The sequence below is a fragment of the Myotis daubentonii genome, chromosome 15, assembly GCF_963259705.1.
Source record: "Myotis daubentonii chromosome 15, mMyoDau2.1, whole genome shotgun sequence".
In the NCBI taxonomy this organism is placed as follows: domain Eukaryota; kingdom Metazoa; phylum Chordata; class Mammalia; order Chiroptera; family Vespertilionidae; genus Myotis; species Myotis daubentonii.
This window is the reverse complement of record NC_081854.1, coordinates 31,457,063-31,479,925: the sequence shown is the minus strand read 5'-3', so window position 1 is coordinate 31,479,925 and position 22,863 is coordinate 31,457,063. Positions and strand designations below refer to the sequence as shown.

Genomic DNA, 22,863 nt, shown 5'->3' with positions numbered 1-22,863 from the left:
CTAAGTGACTGCCGTGCCACAGCATACCTAACACTGGCAAAACTAATGCCCCCACCAAATGTTTGTTTCTGAAGCTCACATTGCTAAGCCTAGCTGTTTTAAAACTTCAGAGAAGAAAGACTGAAAATAAATAAAAGGTGGTATCAATCAAGGCTGCTTAAATGGTGGGGTGATGGGCGACACCCCTTTATACTTCTGATATTCCAAAATTCCCACAATGGCTATGTTTACTTTTATAAACAGGAAAAAATCTAAGTGATGGAGACCAGTGAAGCTCCAAAGGAACACAGATTGTGAGAACTGGTCAGGTGTTACAGACGCCAAAGGGTTTGTCCCAAAGATGAAGCAGCGGAAACATGCATAAGCCACGTGACTAGCACGCAGCACAGGAACCGAGCAGAGCCACAGTGGAACCTGCGCTTCTGGGCTCCCAGAGGCCAGCACTCACTGTGTTTCTGCAGATTTGGCACCAGGCAAACCAGTGGCAGAGCTCACCACCATTTAGGAAAATACAGGACGGGACTCACAAATCGATAGCAGCCCGTATGTCTATATTTCTCAGCATGTTGTCAAGTGGTCATTTTCCATTCTTCAACCTCATTATTGTCATGTAAATTATACAATTACGATTCTGACAAGTACTCGAGTCTTGGGAACAAAAAGCGGGGTTCCTCAGCGCTTGTCCTGCAATCTGAGTGCTCTTCCTGGCGGCTCTGAGGAAGCCTGTCCAGGCCTGCCCGGGCAGGACGGAGGGTAAAAGGTGGGCCCAGGCTGCTACGTTTGGGGGACTTCTATTTCAGGCAGGTGGCCTTTAGTTTTCCTTATACTACTTTCCCACAAATATAAACATGATGAAACTCATTCAGATCTATATATCATTCATCTGGATTATTCTGGCTGGGAGCGACAAAATACCCAAGCGACCTGGCTTAACCAAGAGGGACCACTATTGATGGGTGTAATGCCATCCACGGCAGGCTGGCGTATGCACAACTGGACAAAGGGCGTCGGGTGGTATCATCATGCTCTCCTTTCCCTCTCTGGCTTGGGTGAATCCATCCACATGTTAGTTTCCCGAGCTGTTTCCCGAGCTGCTATGCATGTGCCAGGACTTGTTCGCAGCTGGGGTACAGCAGGAGTGAAGAAGATCGGCAGGGACACATTTCCTGCTCTGAAGTGCTAGTCAACAGTGAAAACGTCAACAAAAACCAAACAAGAACATGCCAAATACAAGAGGTATTCTTGGAAAAAAGAAAAACTAAACAAAAGGAAACAGTGAGGAGTTAGGATGATCAGCTCGCTACTCTGGGTTGGGTGGCCAGAGTCGACCTCTGACATCCCTGCTGAGCGCCTAGTGACAAAACAAAACCAGCCCTGCAGACGAGGGAGGACAGTTCAGGCCAAGAGAGAGGAAGCCCAGAGGTCCCAAGGCAGGGAAGGTCCTGGTCCGTTTTAAGGTATTTATCTACTCTCATTTTATTCATGACAGCTTGGAAAAGGAGTCTGCATTTAATGAACAAATCTAAGGATGGTGAAACCTCATTGAAAGTGGAGTCCAGAAGCTGGAAGAGAGTTCTTTCAAACGTGCCACTCTATGCACACTACTGACCCCAACAGGAGGGACCACCCCGCATCTCCCATGGCATGATTCTACTTGCTGCCTCAGCAGGAAGAAGAAGGATTCCTTCTGGCCTAGTGACAGCTCAGCCAATGAAAAGTCACACTTCCATCTTTCAGTTTCCTCCAATGGGCTCTTCGTTTACAACAGCTCCTCCCAAGTCCATAAAAGAGCATTCCTCTCCTTTGTTTCTCAAGGCTTTCACACGGTTTGCCATTAGACCCTGCGTCCCGAATTACAATTCTTTGTTGTTCCTGAATAGTCCCATTTTGCTAGAGAAATACCTATTTGGATAGATTTCCTTAGAGAAATATCTATTTGGATAGATTTTCTTCCCGAAGTCTCCACAGTATTTTCATTGTAAAACCAAAAAGGAAATGTTTTTTCCAAGGGAGACTGAGTACCTTAAGAATATTTTCTTGAAAGTTCGTGCAAGGCCTGGCCTCTTGAGGCATAATAATGTACTTAAAATACACAGTAAGGCCCCCTGGTGAAAAAATAAAATTTCCAATGCATGTACATTTGGAAAAATGAAACCTCCACTTAAATGCTTATTTTGACGCTGTGCCCAGGATCAATTGCAAAAGTGCTTCTGTTTAGAAAGCATAGTTCAGCCAAAATCCAGCTTGTTTTTTAGGAACAAGGAACTAGAGGAAGAAACTCAGGAAACATAGGTATTGGGTAAATGGGAGTGCGAGAGCACTTGCGGACTCTGCCTGTGATATAGGCCTGCATGGCTCAGTTCCTAAAACCACTGTCTCCTACGAGCCAGCGCTTCCTGCTGTGTCCGCAGCCGCTGGCGAGCGCAGAGCGAAGCCCAGGGGGAGGAGGGCTGGAAAGGTAGGGTGAGGACAGAGGGGAGACCGCTCCACCAAGGGTCCATGTCGCACCAGCTCTCCATTTCCGACACCAGGACTGAGCTGAGACAAGCGGCTTGTACCCAGGAGGCGGAGGTGCCTGGCTTCTGCGATGTGAATGCAGCTCTCCCTCCAGCAGTGCCGCGCAGGGTCCTGGGGCACGAGCGCGTCCTGGTTTGCCCCACGGTGCTCCTGCGTCTGGTCCTGCCGGGGCCTCGGACTCTTCTAATCCACTGTCACCACTCACTCCCACTCGCTTATTGCTCATTGGTCCTCTAAACCCTCCAACGGCGGTCTCCCCAGAGAGCCAGCATGGCTATGCCATCCAGTGGGCCGAGGACCACGACAAACAGAACTGAACCCATGGGGCGCTCAGCCTCCCGAGAGTAGGAAGCGTACTGGTCAGCTTCCCTCCTCGTCAGGAGATCACCGGGAGGCGGGGCCTGCGGCTGTGACTTCCTAGAAAGAACGAACCTGGTCAAAGCAGCTCGTGTAGCAGCAGCTGGGCCGCATCCTACCACACGGGCCCCCGGAGGTCAGGCTGTCACTGACGGTCAATGGTCTGGGTGCGGCTCTCTGGCATGGCCACCTGCCAGGCCACTGGCCCTCTGCTGCCGGGCCAGCGCCACCTTCAGGGTGGTGGCACCCAGGTGTAAGCCCTGTAAGCAGGAGAGGGCCTGCTGGGCAGCGGCTGGGTCCTGGAAGTGGAGGAAGGCGCTGTGCTGTGGGCCCTGCCAGGTGAGCCGCAGTGGGGCCGCGCCCCGCTCTCGGAGGGCTCTCTTCAGCTCACTCACTCGCGTGTCCCGGGGGAGGTTCCCCACGTAAACCGTGTCGGAAGGCACATCCTCCCCCCGCGGGGAACCTGCCTCCGGCTGGGCTGGGCCCCCGGGTCTCCTTACAGCGCCTGGCGGAGCTGCGTGCTGGCTGCGGGCTCCTAGGGGCGGGTGCTCATCCTGAAGCGCGACGTCTCTCCCGGCCTGCTTCTCTCGGGAGCGAAGGCTTCTGAGTACTGGGATTCTTCCCATCATCGCACAGCTGATCTGAAAGAGTAAAGCAGTTCCAGCGACTCAGGGCGCCCAAAAGGGACGACTTGGTCAGGAGGGAGGAGATGAGAACCCACAGGGGCCTCTGCCACACGTGCTCTCGGCAGCGTCTCTCTCTGCACGGTAAGCACGAGCCCTGTGATGTGGGGCCCCACTCCCTGACTCGGCAGCTCTGAGCCCTGGCTGAGGGCGTCCCACAGCAGCTGGCAAGAACGGCAGCTCTCTCTGTTCTCCCAGAGGCCCAGGAGGCAGAGAACCGAGGGCCTCCCGCACAGAGGGGGCAGCTGAGGTCACTAGTATGAGGGTCACAGGGTCACAAATGGCATGTCCCCTGCTGGCTCCCCAGGATAATGGTTTTCTTGCCTCCATACCTGTCCCCTCCCCCTGACGATGCCATTGGGCAGGATGAGGGCTGTAAGAGGCCACAGGGAGCCCCTCCTCCTGCTCCCCACCCCCCACTGAAGGAGCATTTCTCAGAGAAATGTGTCACTGACTACGTGGAAACAAGGCAAATCTGAAATAGAACAGTTTCAGCAGTGAGTCTAAGATAACAAATACCACACACTCACACACACACTCACACACACACTCACACACACACTCACACACACATTCACACACACACACACTCACACACACACACTAACACACACACACTCACAAACACACACACACAAACACACACACACACACAAACACACACACACTCACACACACACTCACACACACACTCACACACACACTCACAAACACACACACTCACACACACACTCACACACACACACTCACACACACACTCACACACACATTCACACACACACACACTCACACACACACTCACACACACTCCCACACACTCACACACACAAACACACACACACTCACAAACACACACACACACAAACACACACACACTCACACACACACACATTCACACACACACACACACACTAACACACACACACTCACAAACACACACACACACTCACACACACACTCACACACACTCACAAACACACACACACTCACAAACACACACACACTCACACACATACACTCACAAACACACACACACTCAGAAACACACACACACTCAGAAACACACACTCACACACACATACACACACTCACAAACACACACACTCACAAACACACACACACACACTCAGAAACACACTCACACACACATACACACACTCACAAACACACACACTCACAAACACACACACACTCACACGCACACACACACACAGTGAAGCCTCAATGGACAGGACTTCTATACAAAGGACATCTTTGGCTTTTTGGCCTAATCAATCAACAGATAACTCCTGAAACCTACAACACAGGAAAGGCAGGTGTCCCAGTAAACGAGGCTCGAAGAGGAGCCGCCTGAACAGGCTGGAACTGCCTCTGTGGGCCTGCAGTGTGGAGACCGCTGGCTGTCCTGCTGGGGCAGGGACACGGGGGCTGCCCAAGGGTCCGGCTGAGCCTGGACCACCGAGCCGGGGCAGAATTGGTCTCATATTGTCAGAGGAATCAGGAGGCAGAAGAGGAACAGAAAAACACTCTTTAGTCCTTTTCACAATCCTCGTTCTTTTGTTGTTAACCCTCACCTGAGGATATCTTTTCCATTGATTTTTAGAGAGTGGAAGGGAGGGAGGGAGGGAGGGGGGAGAGAGAGAGGGAGAGAAACGTCGATGTGAGAGACACAGTGAGTGGTTGCCTCCTGTACGCTCTCTGACCCAGGCCAGGGATCAAACTGCAACCCAGGTATGTACATGCCTTGACCAGGAATCAAACCCAAGACCCTTCTGTGCTCGGGCTGATGCTCTATCCACTGAGCACACCAGCCGGAGCAACCCTCATTCTTTAGTGATGCTTTCTGTCATTCTTTTGGGCATGAAGCTTGTAAGTGATTAGTTACAAAGAGACAAGCAATGCTCAGGCACCGGCTTCCCCCAGACGTGGGCATGTCAGAGTACAGATCAGCCCATGAGGAGACAGGTGCAATTTTTCTACAAAAATAAATAGTTTTTTTAAAAAAAATTGTATGTATTGATTTAGAGAGAGAGAAGAGGGGATGGGGGAGAAAGGGGGGGGGGAGAGAGAATTGATTTGTTGTTCCACTTATCCATGCATTCATTGTTGATTCTTTTTTTAAAAAATATATTTTATTGGTCTTTTTACAGAGAGGAAGGGAGAGGGATAGAGTTAGAAACATTGATGAGAGAGAAAAATCGATTAGCTGCCTCCTGCACACTCCCTACTGGGGATGTGCCCACAACCAAGGTACATGCCCTTGACCAGAATCGAACCTGCGACCCTTGAGTCTGCAGGCCGACGCTCTATCCATTGAGCCAAACCGGTTAGGGCTCATTGTTGATTCTTGTATGCGCCTTGACCGGGGATCAAACCTGCACCCTTGGTCTGTTGGGAAGACACTCTAACCAACTGAGCTATTCCAGGACAAAAATAGTTTGCCTAGCATCAGTGTTCTCGTTATATTCAGAATCATATGTAACTTAGAGCGGTGGTTCTTATCCTAGGCAGGAACCTTTGAGAGAAGTTGGGGTTCCCTCCCTGGGACTCTCCCACAATTCTGTGTACAAGTCCACAATGTCTGATCTTGGACTTCCAAACCACAAGAAGTGTTCAGGCCTCAGGTTAAAAATCAGTGAATTAGAGTGAGATTTACAGAAACACAAGCACCTAAGAATAGCCTAGCGCCTCCTTGCAGACTTCATTTAGTACCTGGTCTAAGTAACACTCCCACCTCGGCAAAGCCCTCTGTGGGTCAGAGCCTTCTCCGAGTGGACACTAGCCTTGCTCCCTGGCAAAGCGAATTTGATTTTCTTTTTTAAAAAAATGTACTGGTTTTTCATTTTTCTTTTTTTAAATATTTGTTGTATTGATTTCAGAAAGGAAGGGAGAGATAGAAACATCAAGGATGAGAGAGAATCATCGATTGGCTGCCTCCTGCATGCCCCCCAGTGGGGATCGAGCCTGCAACCTGGGCATGTGCCCCCCGCCGGAATCGAACCTGGGACCCTTCAGTCCGCAGGCCGATGCTTTATCCACTGAGCCAAACCGGCCAGGGCTTGATTTTCTTTTACATGCTAATATCACGCTCCACCGAAGCACGCGCTATCAGTCACTTAGAGAAGCCTCTGCGGGCAGCACTGGTCCTTCCCGGTCTTCAGAATGGCACACAGACTCAGCTGCCATGGAAAGGGTGCAGACAGGCTTGCTCCTTCTAATGTTGCCCATTGTTCAGACACAAGGAAAAAATCATGTCTGTGCCATGGGATCTCCACAAGGTGTGACTACTCTTCTCTAATCGACAGGAACTTTTGCCCACTGTCCCTCCAAAATTCTTTTGAACTGATTCATCAAAAGGTGATTAAACTCACAGACCTAGAGACTCTGGGTCCCAAAAAAATCCCCAAGATTATCTCAGTCCAGCCAACCCGACTCCTTCCCATGTCCCTGCTCTACCTTCCTAAGGAGTTCAGATTCTTGTGTTCTTTCCGAATATTTAAAAGCTGACTTAAACTAGTCATAATTAGATTCTTAAGTTACTAGATCTGGTGTTTAGAAAGGATGATCAACAACTGCAATTACAATCAGGGGAAAAGTTTGCCTATACGGATACATGGAAGCGCTAAATGTTAGTCCACTGCAAGCAGCAGCAGCAGGAACCACAGGCCTCAGCAGCCCCTGCTGATGGGCCAGGTGAGGGTGACCACCCCTCGCGTGCTGTAACTTCTGTGGGTCTTGCCCGGTGGAACCACAGAGCTCCCTCCGGCAGAAGTAAGTGTTCTCGGGGCAAGGCTCTACACTCGGGCGGCAGAAATTCATTTTAAAACATGTCACGTGAAGCAAAAACACATCCTGCTGCGCACACCCCAGGGCCGGCACCGTACCACCTGCAACCAGCCGGAGAATAATGAAACGCTTTAACCCGCAGCACACACTAGCGGGAAGTCTACAGCACCCTCGCACAGGCACGTGCAAAGGGCCTTTAGAAACTGGAATGCACAAATACGTGCTTTTACGTAAAATTGCTTGCTTCCAGAGCAAGATGTCTATTGGGTAAAAGGAATGACAAGCTAACGTCAGTGTAGTCTTCCACACTCCCCCACAAATTCTAAATGGAAAAGCTCCCCTCCCCCCCAGCCCGCAAGGTGGCTCCTGCCAGCTGTCTGCCGTTCTGTGCTCTATGCTGTGCTCTATGCGGACGGCTCGGGCGACTGCTCCCCACGGGGGACAGAAAGGCCTCTGTGAGCCAACCTACGGCTGCACGTCACATCGGGACAGGCCCACGGCAGTGCTACTGTTTTTCCTGGCTGGCAATTAGGAACATTTGTTACATTTTGTTAACTTGCCATGTGCAATGAAAGATGTTGCTTGTTAATCAAACATAAAAAAATATTTCCACCCTTGTGTAACTAAAAAAATAGTAAAAAGCAAATTTGGCTTTCTTTTATATGCTGCAATCACGCTTCACTGGAGCACACAGATATCAGTCACTTATGTCTCTTTAATGACTACATTAAAGACCTGTCCCTACAAACACATGTTAAGTCCAATATAAATCAGGAATCTGACACTGCAGGCATCTGCTGCCAACCCAAAAGGAAGAGCTGGGTTCCAATCGTACTCGGCCACACACGGGCTTTACGGTTTTGGATACGCTGCTTTCTTTCTGCCCTCGCTTTCCTGACCCAGAGATAAGGAGACGAGGATGGGCGATCTTTAAAATCCCCCTCGTTCTAAAATGCCAGGGCAGGTCTGAGCCGCTGCTGGCAAAGAGGAACAGAAACGCCACGAGTATTTCTAATGGAAATACAACTCCGCTGGGTGAAGCGAGAGCTTATCACTGATGACAATGCTCTGAGGTCCCTCCAAATGCCCAGGTGGAAAGGTTCTAGAGGAAGCACGCTCAGAGGAGGATAAGCCAGGGCAAGGGCTGTCTTCCCCAGATGCCACCCATGCCTCGGAGCGCCCACTAGCTTTCTAATTACAGTACCTCTGAGTATAATGCTATAAACCAGTCGCTAGCCCTGCTGGTGGATCGGCTCATTCCTGCTGCCTGTAGCTAGATGTCTGTGGAAGGAGACCTTGAACCGGCTGCTAATCAGAATCCCACGGGTTTGCAGAGTAATTCTTAGGTCCATGCCTGGAGACCGTGAGCAGGAGCTGAGTTGTTGAAAAGCTCACGGTAACTCTAACGTCTGCCACTGCAGGCTGGGGACAGCTGCCATGCCAGAGGGAGGACTCAGGGAAAGAGAGATGCCTCCAAGCTGGGGCCAGCGCCGGCCATGGGAGGCTGTGGCTGCCCTCGATGCCACACGCTGACCCACCTTAGACCACGTGATTCCTGTTGGCTTTGGGCGCTCACACCCCGTGGCGATGACTCTGGTTGGAGTGAGAATGTAGTCCACAGTGAGGTCGTGATCCTCGAGGAGCGCTTCAGGTATATCGACGACCTGGGCAAACAGAAGGGGGTCAAGGAGCTGACGGGAACACGCTGCAGTGCTCATGGCACTGTGCAGTGGAGGCTCCATCTCCACTGGGATGCGGCCTCGCTGCCCCTCACTAAACAGGTCCAGCCCCGGCTGATCCATGCCACTCATGACACAGCGCGGAGTGAAGGCAGAGACTGGTCTGCCTCTGCCTGCCTCTCCCCACCTCTCCCTCCCTCCCCGTGTTCCCCTCATCTCTCGGAGGAGCATGGTGTGGCTCTGTCGGCCACAGGAAGTACCTGGCAGTCGTGGACAATGGTGACCACTGGCGTCCCCTGGCTGACTGCTCCCATCGACGCCATCATGGCATATTCAAGGTCAGCATAACCTTCTCCCTTCCCAATTCTCCAGCCTAAGAGACAACGCAGAGAATCAACATCTCAGTAGGGTCCGGGGAATCACTCAGGAGTAAACTTTTCATTACGTCACAATGAAGGGAGAAACGGGGACCCCATATCCCTGGCCTTCCACAGTAACTCCACAGGCGGCCCACTGAGAATGAACTTAAAGAGGAATCAAAGAGGAGTAACGACACTGAATGTGTACAGCGGCTAACACACAACAAAGTGAACATCAAACCGTTGAAACATGCTACAAAAGGAAGCTGAGCTTGCATTTATGTGAGCTTTATGCTAGCAGGACTCCATTTAAAAACAATGAAAGAGTTGTGTTTTTTTTAAATATATTTTATTAATTTTTTAGAGAGGAAGGGAAAGGGATAGAGAGTTAGAAACATCGGTGAGAGGGAAACATTGATCAGCTGCCTCCTGCACACTCCCTACTGGGGATGTGCCCGCAACCAAGGTACATGCCCTGACTGGATTCGAACCTGAGACCCTTGAGTCCGCAGGCTGATGCTCTATCCACTGAGCCAAACCGGTTAGGGCGAAAGAGTTGTTTTTAAAAGGACTAAGAATAACTTCCTACTAAAGTCAAAATCATTTTCATCTCCTTCCCTTGAAGGGAAAATAAAAGCTCTAAAATCAGGGATATGTGATTTAAAATGGCAAAGCTACCCAATCACCCCTACAGCTCCTGAGGGAGGGTGGTGTAAGCAGTACTAGTGCTAGTTCTGCTAATTCGTAAATGGCAGCGTAACAAAGGCATTATTATCTGAGGCAACAGGAGGAAAGAACGCAGCAGGACAGTAAGCAGTAACAGGCCTCTGGCTCCCAAATTGAGCCGACAGGTTCCTCTGGGTAGCAGCCCATGACAGTGCAGGATTCTGACTTCTACTTCACATCAGCCTCACCACTGAGAGTGTAAGCATCACTGCTCGTGCACCTGAGATTCACATCTGATCGTGCTACTTTTACAATTAAAAGCCTTCAACAGTGCAGGCAAAGAAATAAGAGAAAGACAATTCAACAGAAAAATAGCAAAGGATATGAACCATCCATAGAAGAGATGGGCAGATGAACAACACCTATGAGAACGTTCAATTTCACTTGTAACTGATGCAAATCAAAAGGCATATGAAATACCATCAGATGGGCAAATAATTAAAGTTGGATGATTCTAGTGATTAACAAGGGGGTGGGGAGAGAGGCAAGGCATACGGTGCTGGGGGGGTGAGGTGGGCAGCCTTTCTAGTGGGTAATCTGAAAACATCCATCAGGATTTAAAATCCTGTTCAGCAATTCCTCGTCCATGGACAGTCCCCTAGGCCCATGTAGGCCATGTGACAAGGTAACACCCCACTCTAGCACCATCTGTGGGAAGAAACAAAGCCAAACCCTGAAGAAAACGAATAGTCCGTCAGCCAGGGCGATCAACAGGTCAGCCCGGCTGTGCTGCCGGCAAAGGCCTTGGAGACACATCACCCACATGTCACCAAGCGCTGCGAGTGCTGCCGCCGCCCTGTGACACAGACACAGGATGAACACACAACACGCAGAGTACACGCGACACCTGTGTCTCAGGCGGTGCGGGTGTCTACACTGACACAGGAACTGCCGGCAACGGGGTTTGGGAAAAGGAAGGCGGTGCGGGGGTGATGCTTTCTGTGCTGTTCAAATTTCCCAAACACATGCAGGTGGTTTTGTTGCTTTAACCAGGTGGTTATCTGGATGGTGAGATTTACAAAACATATGCTTCTTCATACATCCGAAGCTAAAAAAGAAAACCCCCGATAATCTCTGAAGGAAGAAGGGTTTGCTCATTTTCCACTGCCAGATCAGTACAGTCCAAATCCTGTCACTGGCCTCAAGGCCTCAGGAAAGCCGGCCCCAACCGCAAAGGGCCCTGCTCCGAAAACCTGCCACCTCTCCTCTCGTTCCACCTGCCTCGGAAACAACTGGCACGCAAGGGCATCACCTCAGAGGCTCAGAGGCCCCTCCTCTGACCCCGCTGCTGCCTGTCCTAACTCCCACCTGATGCCGAGCACATGGTCCTGCAACTCGGCTGCTGTCTGCTCCTCCCATTCACGGTGGGCCCTGGGCAGAGAACACCCTGCCAGCCGGGCCCCTGGCCCCTGGCCCCTGGCAGGCACGCAGGAAAGGTGTGCTCATGTGCACAGGACAAAGTATCTGTAACTGTGCACAGGAAAAGCAAAACATCTCACACATTAGCTCAGAGAGCCGGGAGAAGACAGTAAGTAAACTGATGGTGAAGATACTGCAGACCGGCATTTAAAAACACCAAGCTGACTTGGAGCATCTCTCACCAACTATTTACTGAAAACCTCTCCTGAAAACAGAACTTGACCTTGGCCAATTAATTTCAAAGAGAGAGTTTTGGGTGCCCAGCTGGCATGGCTCAGTGTTTGAGCGTCGACCTATGAACCAGGAGGTCACAGTTTGATTCCCGGTCATATGCCCAGGTTGTGGGCTCGATCCCTGGTGTGGGGTGTGCAGGAAGCAACCAATCAATGATTCTCTCTCATCATTGATGTTTCTGTCTCTCCCTCTGCCTTCCTCTCTGAAATCAATAAAGACATATTTAAATAAAAACAAACAAACAAACAAACAAAAACAACACAAAGAGTTTTGGGGATGAGAGGAGAGAGAACACGTTCCTAGTGGAAACACACAACACCCAAATCACAGTGTATAAGCAGGTCTGAGATGGGCTGATCCCACCTGGAACCACTGACTCCACCCAAGAACCAGCAGATTGTTTTCAGAGAGCATCAGGCTGGGCTGGGGCAGAGCAGTGCAGGGGAAGAGGTCCCTCGGAAGCACAGGAGCCCACGCCTGAGGGTGCCAGGCAGCGCCGGCGCCACGCTGCTCACCGGCCCGCACCGCGAAGCACCAGGCCTCGCAGCAGGCGCGGGGCCCGTCCTGTCCAGGACGCTGCTGCTCCATAACAAACACAAGGTGCAGCAGTTAAGGTTTCCCACTCCCTGGAGGCTCTCCAAGACCAGCTGCTTACTGACACACTGCAAATAAACTCAGCCCCGGTGCCAGTTAACTTAAGAACAGAGGGAAACCTCTCACCATCTGAAGGGATTATCTCACTTTATTTTTCCTGTTGAGAAGAGTGGAAATACTGTAAAAGCATTGAGTGGGGCCAGGAGTGGGAGGCACGGAGTTAACTCTTCAAAATGAACGATGGATGCACTGGTTTTGGAAGCCAGGCATGCGACCAGAGGCTGAAATTCCTTACCGTCGGTGCTCAGAAGCCAAGCAGAGCCGGTGGAAAGCAGGCTGCAGGCCAAGTGGTCGCACTGGAGTTTCTGTTTGTATATCTTACCTTTTTCAGAAACGGCCACGGAGCCCACCACCACCAAGTCCACGAGGACCCTGGCGTCCAAGCCCACGGGAACACTGTAGTCCCTCACGCCCTGCGGACAGAGACACGGACCTGAGCTTCCCCGCAGCGAGCGGCTGCCCCGCCTCACAGCTCACAGGCGAGTGCGAGCCGGCATCAGCCTCCTGCGAGAAGCAGATGCACGCGCAGCCCCACAGCATGGCAGAAATGGAATTTCGGGAAAACCATTTTAGGATAATTTACCACAATGCCTTCCCAGGAAAGATGCCAAGAGGGACTGACAGCACAAATGGAGAGGATATTAACTTCATGATTTTTAGCAAATCATTTCCCCACCCCGTGATCAGAACACAGGCAGGCGCAGGAGTCCCTCAGAACTTGGCCCAGACCCCTCTGCCCTGTGACCTCAGCAGGAGGAAGCTCTCTGGGCTTGAGTTTCCTCATCTTTAAGGCGGGGACACCACCCAGGCTTGTCGGGCTGGTGTTACGATGAAATGCTAACACGCAGGTACAGCATTTGGCACATAGACGTGGCCACATTAATGCAGCATGAAAGGCTGGAGGCCATGACCTCCGTGTATAGCATACACACTTCTGAAATATTACTTATTCAACCAAAATGCACCGAAAGTATTCCCATGCGTACTAACTAGTGGAGGCCCGTATTTAACGAATAGGGAAGCTGATAGGCCGTGATTCTGATAACAAGGGCTACAGTTAATCTAGGAATCTAGATTGGGACGATGGATGTCCAGAGCAGTACCTGGCAGAAGCGAATCCCTGGGTGTGGTATTGTCCCCTGTCTACAACTATACGACAAGCCACGTGCGGAATCACTACATGAGATTAGTTTGGGAAACTACCAACAATCAAACCAGTCAACAGCCTAGGTCAGTGGTCAGCAAACTGCGGCTCGCGAGCCACATGCGGCTCTTTGGCCCCTTGAGTGTGGCTCTTCCACAAAATACCACGTGCGGGCGCACGCGTACAGTGTGATTGAAACTTCGTGGCTCATGTGCAGAAGTCGGTATTTTGTGGAAGAGCCACACTCAAGGGGCCAAAGAGCTGCATGTGGCTCGCGAGCCGCAGTTTGCCCACCACTGGCTAGGTGTTCCCACCGTGGGAAAGCCTGTTTTCCTCACTCTCACAGTGGCCATGGAGACAGGCATCTCATGTCCACAGCCCTTGTCCCCAACTCAGTGTTAATGGGCTCAGTGTCGGGCAGCCGTCGTGAGCAGACAGCTGTGCGGAGTTCCTGGGTTGTAACTCTGTCTGTTACAATTCCTCTTCCCTCACTCGGCCAGCCTCACCGGCTAAGCCTCGCCAGACAGGAGTAGACGGACTTATCATGTGAGTAACACACTTTTCTGCCTTCCCTTGGGGTGGTTACCAGAACACTCCTGTGTCCGAGCAAATACAATGACAAGGACGACAGACACAGATGGCTGGGGCGTGAGGGGGCTGAGGTGGTGAGGACAAACTCAGACTCATCTTCCAAGAAACAAGGCGCCCTCGGAGTCTCCTAGAGTAGATGTGCACTGTGGCAGTATTCCTGCCACTGAGCTTTGGCAAACAAAATAAAGATCGCAGTAAAATCTGCCTCCGCGTGCGGACGTGGCCTAAGTGTCTCCCCACTTCAGCACTTTCCCTATGCCACAAAGCACATGAAAATCTTTTTGCAGCTCATGACTCTGGATCTCTGATTTGGATCCAGTATCTCACGCTATAAAAACGCCCAAACCCTGCTGTTCAGTCCTTACTAAAGCTCAGCCATGAGAACGGGTCCGGCCTCCTCATGGGCCGTTATGCTTTCAGGAGTGTGTGTGTGGGACCAGCCAGAGCCGGCACTTGACGGGGAACTCCGGGCAGTAAGCAGAGTGGTGGCTCCCTTTCGGAGGGGAGAGGGACGCTGTTTCGGGTGACAGACCACTATAGCAGCCCCGACCTGGACCTCGATCCCAGGAAAAGACTCTTACTGTCATGAGCCTGATTTACACGGATCACATCCCCTGTGGCTCCAAGAAACGTGGGCTCAAATCTGCAGCCCAGGTTGTCAAAGGCAGAGGGTCACAGGGCTTGCAGTTTTGAGCAGAAACCGGAACCACTGCTGCCTCTTATTCTTCTAACCTTATCTTCCCTTTGCTCCTTTCCCCACACATATTCTATTATTTTACTTTATTATTAAGTACTATTATAAGCCTCATCAAGTTCTATTTTTGGAATACAACAGGTTATCAATAAATAACAATAAAGCATTCAATTTTTACACATTAGAGTTAAGTGGAAAATCCCTGTAAGAAAGGAGTATCTTGATGCCCTATTTTTTATTCCAGTAAAGTAAGAATCAAATTACCTGGGTCTACTCTAGGAGTCTGAAAAAACACCAAATTCTATTTCTTTTCTGTAAACTACAAGACAAATTCCATTATAACACACACTAATGTAATAGTTACATACTTTGGTTTTATTACATGGTGAGGCATTCAAGAAAATTTTACATATAATATCAAATATATATATATACACATACACACACACACACATATATATATATACATACCCATGTATACACACATACATATATAGGGTTTCCCTCCCAAATGTATACACACTATGTCTGTAGATTTTATTACATTTAAAAAATGAAATGAATTTTACCAAATACTGCCTTTATAACTATTCAGAGTGTGTGTGCATTTTTATATACATACATATGTATATATAAGCAATAATTAATTTGCAACTGGTGAGTCATTCCAATTGAAAATATTTTGGAAATTCTATCCTGTGTCCCCAATTGCTCTCACGGCCTTCGATAAAAATCTATAGACCACTAAACATCACAGATTAGCACTAGAGGGCGCCAGAGTACCAGGTACTTTGTTTTTCCTTTTCTTTCTTAACAGAATTTATAATTTGCCAGCTTGGTGCGAAACAGAAACCAAGTTACAAAAACAGAACCCAGGTATTCATAGTGTTTCTACCCGTACCCTTAATGGCAGGTGCTGAATACTTTTAACATCTCTGTTCATTTGACTTTGATAGAAATAAATTTCCAGCGTGTGGTGAATGACAGGCTATCCGCTATCCTAACTGAGCAGAAGCTGCAGCTGAAACACTTACCTGCGAGGTGGCACATTTTCTCAGGATGTCTTTAGTTGCCCCAGGGGGTGGTGTGATCCTATTAAATAACCCTGTTCTCAGTCTCGGTGTTGGAACCAACAATGTTTTTTTGTTCTTTTAAAAGAAAAACAATCGATAAATTACAAAATGAAATAGGAACTTTCTTGCATATGTTTTTAACATTTCAGGAGTGAAACAAGTTACTATTATTTTCAACTTCTTGGTGTGTGCCAAGGAAATTACTTGTTTGCAAACAAATAAATAAAAGCGTGAGGGTTAACTTTATTTAGAGACACTACTTTACCCAGCCTTTCACAGGGCATTTGTTAAACGGCTAATTCTATTTCACTTGCCAATGAAAACTGTGACATGTAAAAAAATGACAACACAAATCCAAACAAAGATCTGTTCTTACAAAATTTCCAACCATAACTCTCCCATGTTCCCTGTTCTCAGCATTAAGTACTAAGTAGCTGCTGTTTTAATGCTAAACTAGTCGCTACAGCTACATTAACAATGTTATGCCATCAAGCATTTATCTCAGGTTTGCTGTTCAATAAATCACAATCTAAAAGGTCAGCACTTGATAGCATCAATATTATATATTCATCTGTGTCAACAGCCCTTATCTCCTACAATGGAACCTCGGCTCTCTAACTTGGCTGTTCGAGAAGTGATTTGTTCAAAAACTAAATCATTTTCCCCATTAGAAATAATGTAAATTGAATTAATCCACTGCAGACTCAAATGATTCCCTGTTTTAGCCTTTCTTCTATACAGTACATGTCTAATGGACTGTTTAGTCTAATGGACTGTTTAATCTGTAAATACTTTTTTTCTTAAATTTATCCAACCACCCTCTACTAACTGTTAGGTCGGAGAGAGCCCGGTATCGGATACATGCAGACATGTGACGAGATAATGGACTCTACCTGGCATTTCTAACAGATCAGCGTGCCAGACACAGATACAGGCTTCTCCCTGAATCCACAACGACCCCCCACACAGATACTGACTCATTCCTGAATACCTGGCTGACCCCTGCAGCTGAAACTTCCTCAACTGAATACCTCAGCTCATATCCTCGCCCCTCACCCAACCGCCCCTCACCCAACCGCCCCTCACCCAACCGCAGTATAAAAAAAGCACCCCCCTCCCTGTTGGCGTGAATCCACGTGCCCTGTCCTTGGGGGTACGTGGGTCTCCCGGGGACGCAGAAATAAACCTTTTCCTTGCCTTTCTTTTCTGATTCACTGGACTCTCTATTTCTTGTGCCGCCTCCTGAGCCACCTAACCTAACACTAACCTTAAATGAATTTTTCATGTATCATGCCCCCAACATGCTCTCCTGGGCTAACTCCCTTTCATTGATTCAATCAACAACAGTTTTTCCACCTATTCAATTGCCTGTGACTGTGGTTTTGTGAGCACTTTCACACCCTTAGCAACATCAGCACTCCAGATGGCCTCTTTATGTTTTAAAATTGTGCTAATCACCAGCAACAAAATCCTTCTCTCCTTTGTTTATTGTCTAAGAGACACTTTTCGTCTTGCTGAGGTATCAGCATGAAAGGGCTGTCAGGTTGAAAAGTGAAGTTTTGGTTGACAACTGAGATACTTTTTTCTGTGAACCAAATTGGTCAACATGGGAGCTGCTGGAGAAACGAGGTTTGACTGTATTTAGTCTCAGACTGTGAGTGCCAGAGGACACAGGGCTTCTCAGAGTGGGTGCCCCGGGCAGCAGCCACAGGAACCCCTGGGCACTTGTTAGAAATGCCTGGAAGCCGGCCCAGCAACCTGCTTTAACAGCCCACCTGGTCAGTGGGGAGAACCACTGCCCCCGGGCATCTCTGTTGATCACCCAGGAGAAGGCCACAGGCAGTCCTAACATTTATAAAATCTTTTGTGTAAAAAATAGTGTGCCTCAGTTTTTGTGCAGGAGAAGCCAGCCTGAGACCAATAAAAGACCTCTGAAATCAGTCTGGCTTACTTAAATAAACATTTTCAACCACAGAGAAGAGTATTTCCTACAAGCAATGACCACATACCATCCTCCTTTTGAGGGCTAACTCGTGTTGGGCTCCTGGCATTTGCAGTCTCCAGATGACTGCTACACTGAAGGTTGATTCCGGTTCCTCCCTCTTTTCTGGAAGCTGCTCACCATAGCTCAGCAGATCTCAACCCTAGTTGTACAATAGCATTTCCAGACCCACTCAGGGCCTCTGACTCAGAACCTGACTTTGGTGGCAGACATCTTCAAAGCTCTCGGGAAGGTACTGACCTGCAGTGAGTGTTGGCAAACGCAGGCAAGGCCAATGGTTCTCAAGCACAAACCAATCCAAGGCCTGGGGTTGGGCCGGGGAAGCCAGGTGTGGTCTGCAGCATGTGCGGCACCATCCCTGCTTGCACTCAGGTGGGACTGGGGAACCTGCAGTTTTATCTGCTTCCTACATGATTCTTAACCCACTACACGAAACCACTGATGAACTTGTAGCCCTAGAGCATAGGGACTATAGGTGACATTGTGTGCTTTTCACCACTATGACCCTGTGCCTGGCAGAGCCTGAAATACAGCTTGGCTATTTATTTCCCCTGAATAAATAAAGTGACAATGAGGACTCAGTGTCCCATCCGTCTCCACCATTCCTGACGTGTGACTTGGTCAAGACATGTGACCTCTCTGTGTCTGGTTTCTTCAATGTCATATGGGAAGAGAGATCTCTCCTACTGGGTTGTCAGCAGGATTAAACGAACATAGGAAAATGTTTAGATAGAAATGGGTTTCATATATACGGTGGGTCCTTCACTGCTGCTGCTATTACCACCTCTAGTTCATTAAAGTGTTTTGCTGGCTGAGAAAACAAGGCTGGCAAGGAAGAATACTTCCAGAAGAGCCTACACCAGAGGCCTCTTGGGGCTGAACCGCAAACAGAAGACAGAGTCACTTCCCACACCGGAGAGTTGAAAGAACCAGAGCGGGACCCCTACACGCTCCCCATTCTGGTAAAACTACTTTCTGGGACTCCTTCCACCACGTGGGATGGAGGTGCCCTGCAGAACCAAGGCTTCTCCGGAGGCGCCAGAGAGCCAACCGAGTCACCACACAAGGCGAGGGAGGGCGAGGCAGAATTCCGAAGACCCTGCCCCGCGCTCTCAGCACCACATTCCCATTATCAGCAGCAATGTGCTCAGCAAAACATCACCCATTCATAAAATTAGTGGTTATTTGAATGTTGTTGCTTTTAAAGTTTTGTTTGCACTTAATTTATATGCTTATGTTCATTTTATCATTGCATAAGAGCTCTAAGCATTAACATTTATACCAAGTTTTATGTTTACACTTATTGAATTATAATAATTTAAAGCAACCCTGGAGAATTTTTTTTTTTTCTTGAAAGGGGGCCTATATAGTTAAACACTGTTCTAATTTATATATTTTGGGGACGCACCAGATTCCTGACTCATGGGTTATCCCATTTCAAAGAACTGCAATGTTACAAAGGTAGCAGAAAGAATAAACATGTTGTAATCTTTCCCTTCTGATGAAGCACATCAGAACTGAGAATGCCTCAACGTCATCATCTTGCACGTCTTTTATCTTTGAATTCCGAAAACATCCAGGACTCCTGACTGACTGACTGCTGAGCAAGTGAAAGACTTCTGGACTGTTCCTGGAAAAACCACTCCAGGCCACGTGGGAGGGAATAGAAGAGCCAGCCCCTGAGTACAGGACTGCACGCATTTACCAGCCACCTGGAGAGCGCCTTCCCGTCAGGGCCAGGGCTCCGTGCAGGGCAGTGGGATTACCTGCAGTGCCAGCAGCCGAACGCCTTCCAGCGGCTTGTCGGGGTCCACTTTAACTTCCTGCGTTCTGGCAAAAACTCCGAGGTCTTTGATGCTTTGGCAAGCCAGGTAAGAGCCCTGGGTAGGCAAGCAGACAGAGTTGCACTTACGTCGAGGACGAAGAAGCGAGCGTTTTTCTGGGGAGCATCAGGGTTGACTTTAATGGTCCTGGCCATTTTGAACGCCTGCAAGCGCGGGAAGTGCTCAGCGGCCCGAGCAGCGCCCTGTGTTAAAGGCAACGGCACGTTACTGAGAGGACAACTGCAGTCTGAGCACCTGCTCCAGCATCCCTCCCAGACAGGCAGAAGCACTCATCGTGCGTGAGACAGGACTTAAGAGTCACACAGAGAAACATCTAAGACAGCAGTCAGGTAGAGAGGGGCTGAGAAAGCTGGCCAAGCCCCAATTTGTTACTGGGAAAAAAGGAACACACCTGCGAACCACCCCCTAAACCAGGACAGAGCGTATGAATCCAGGTTAGAGCACTAGCCCGGAACCCCCTCCCTCTCCTGGCTGATTTCCTTCTGAAAGATCATCACTGATTCTGTGCACCTTTCATCCGTTCCCTGTACTTCACGTACATCTCTCTCCCTGGAGAAACAAGCACTAAAACAAAACAAAGTAGCGACAAAACCATCCAAAAGAACAGTTCTTCAGAAGAACAGGATGGCCTCGGGACCAGCTCAGCTAAGGACCGGGCAAGGGCTGGGGCCTGCTTCTTGGGAGCGGGGCTGGGAGAGAATGTCCAGCCCAAATGGGGAGTGATGGCAAGCACATGGGCCACGTCCTTCGGGCCCGACAGAGCAGTGCATTTTCAACAAGCGCTTTCTTTTTCTCTTGGCAAACACGTATGCCAAACATTAGGGCTGTGCATGTTGCCTTTTTCAGGCACACTAGTTCCTACTAATACTATCACAGAGACACCTCTTTGTCTTCTATTCTGAACGCTGGGAGCCTGAGGCCCAGCGTCATCAGGGCCTGCTGACGCCTTCCTCCTTCCAAAGGTGCCAGCAGTGGGCTGACGTCTCAGAGCGCATCACCCTTTCTACCCTTGGGGAACCAATTTTGTAAAAAGGCACCACAATAATGTGCGTTCAGCCAGGATAAACATTTCATTCTGCATCGAACAGTAAACGGTAGACTGAGCACCCCGTCGGCAAGACAACCAACCAACCCACCCTGCACAGAAAGGCAAGGGGCCCCAGGAGTGAAGGGAGGTCCCGCAACACAGAAACACCCCCGCCTGGTGGTTCGCATTTCACACCATGAAAGAGGGTGGTAATTGTATTACTACCAATGCTATTCATTTAGGAACACCCCGTTTCCCTTTTGAATGTTCTGGGGATGCGTCAGTACCTTGAAGTTGGGAATCCTATGATGGACAGGCCGGGGAAAGTCGGCTATATTTTGTGATTCCATGTAGTCCCAGATCTGCTCCCGAATGTCCTGTTTGGAAACACCTATCATAACAAGGGTGTCTGATTAAACGGTTGCACGGAATTCCACGGCGCGGGCACCCCAGGGCCTCTCCCATGCCTGCTTCATGCACCCTCCACTCTACAGGCCAGACCAGGATCTAGGCCTTCTGATCGCTCCATCATAAAATCAGGGTTAGTGATAAGTCCTACACCCATGACAAATCATTGAAGTCCAACGATAGAGTAAACTCAATATAATCCCAAATTTTGACACAACTATCGTAAGGGCATTACACTATCACTTTCGCTAACAACCCAGACACCCTCCAATATCCCTAACAGGATTCGGACTGTGTGGAACACAAGAAATGCAGACATTGGGCCGGGCCCTGGAGAGTCAATTCATCACAAACATCTGAGTGACTCCCATTTAGAAAGCAATGGGCTAATTGGGAGGGGAGGCAGAGAATAAAATATACCTCCCTGCCCTTGGAACGTCATGAAAACAGAGGAAATGGTCAGAATAATAAGAGGCGACCTATAGTATTAATGTGTGACATGCCCGACCCTGTGCTGTAGCTGCGGGTCAGGTCAGCCTGGGTTTCACTCTTCTTTCTCCCTCTGGCTCTGAGCTCGGTCCTGGCACGTGGCAGCGTCTCCAAAGGCCCTTTTTCTCATCCCACTGGGTTACCAGCAGCGGCCCGCTGTGCAGGTTTCCTGCTGCACGCCAGGCATGGCAGGACCCGGGCGCACCATGAGCCCTACATGACCTCTGCCAGGCAATCCTGCACCCAGTCAGCACAGCCCGGGGGCCCTGGGCCGAGCCTCCCCAGCGCCGGGGCCACCCGAGGCCTCACAACGCATCTGCTAGGAAGACGATGACCACGTGCCCAGCGTGTCGGTAAAACTGGTGTCGTCCTGCACTTGCCGCAGCCGCGAGCCTCAGTTTCCCGCGCTGTAAGCGGGGGTGATAGGGAGGGCGGATCTCTCGGGAGCAGCGGCGATGAGTGTGCGGAGCTAACGGACACCGCTCCAGCCGCAGGGAGCCCTCCGCCCTCCGAGCCCGTGATCGCGGTGTCCCGCCCGGGTTCGACCCCAGCCCTTTCCGCGTGACCCTCCGTCTCTCCCACGGCCCCTCCCTGCCCACTCCCCTCCCTCCGTAGTCCCTTGGCCCCCGGCCAGCCTCGGGGACCGGACCCTCACCCGCCCTGGACTCCATGGCGACGCCGTCAATGCGCGACACCCGGGCCGGTCGGCACAGAGTGACGTCACCCGCGTGCGCCCGCCCCCGCGCCTGCGCACTGGCCGCGGAGCAGGGCTGGAGGGTCGCGGAGCCCTGGCGGGAGCGGCAGGAGAGGGGCGCTGCCCTGGTCTTTCCGTGGAGCCCGTCGGCGATGAGCTTCTGCTCCACGTGCGTGTGCCGGGCGCTGTGGCTACGGCCGTGGACGAGCCCTGGGCTGTGGCAGCGACGCCAGTCCCAACGCACCCGCCTCTTTAGCCCCCGAGGGCGCCTCCTCCGGGAAGCTGCCCTGATTGCCCCTCCAGGACGACATTCCTCTGCTCTGAGACCTATAGACCCGGCTGCGGCGGGGGCACCGGTTTAAAATGTCAGGTTTTCAATGGAATGGAATTCACTGGGTCTGGTCGGGTCCACCCCAGCCCCCGGTGAGTGGTAAGCAGGCACTTGGAGCCCACACCCCGCCGATTTCACCGTGGCCTCCGCAT

The 22,863-nt window shown here is 50.2% G+C and overlaps 1 protein-coding gene across 5 annotated transcripts; it reads right to left on the bottom strand.

Moving 5' to 3' along the window:
- Positions 1-548: 548 nt before the first annotated feature.
- MTHFSD (methenyltetrahydrofolate synthetase domain containing) lies at positions 549-22,446 on the bottom strand. 5 transcript variants are annotated; one of them, XM_059667143.1, is made up of 8 exons: positions 22,342-22,446; positions 21,077-21,180; positions 19,831-19,944; positions 15,878-15,991; positions 12,737-12,827; positions 9,283-9,395; positions 8,882-9,007; positions 549-3,515 (listed from the first exon to the last, which is right to left on the bottom strand). In XM_059667143.1, the coding sequence occupies exons 1-8, from the start codon at positions 22,355-22,357 to the stop codon at positions 3,030-3,032; spliced, it is 1,164 nt and encodes a 387-aa protein (XP_059523126.1). In that variant the 5' UTR covers positions 22,358-22,446; the 3' UTR covers positions 549-3,029. The 5 variants fall into 5 exon arrangements, with proteins under 5 accessions (XP_059523126.1, XP_059523125.1, XP_059523129.1 ...); XM_059667142.1 differs by lacking the exon at positions 19,831-19,944 and adding an exon at positions 19,685-19,798; XM_059667146.1 differs by lacking the exon at positions 22,342-22,446 and adding an exon at positions 21,706-22,253.
- Positions 22,447-22,863: the final 417 nt, after the last annotated feature.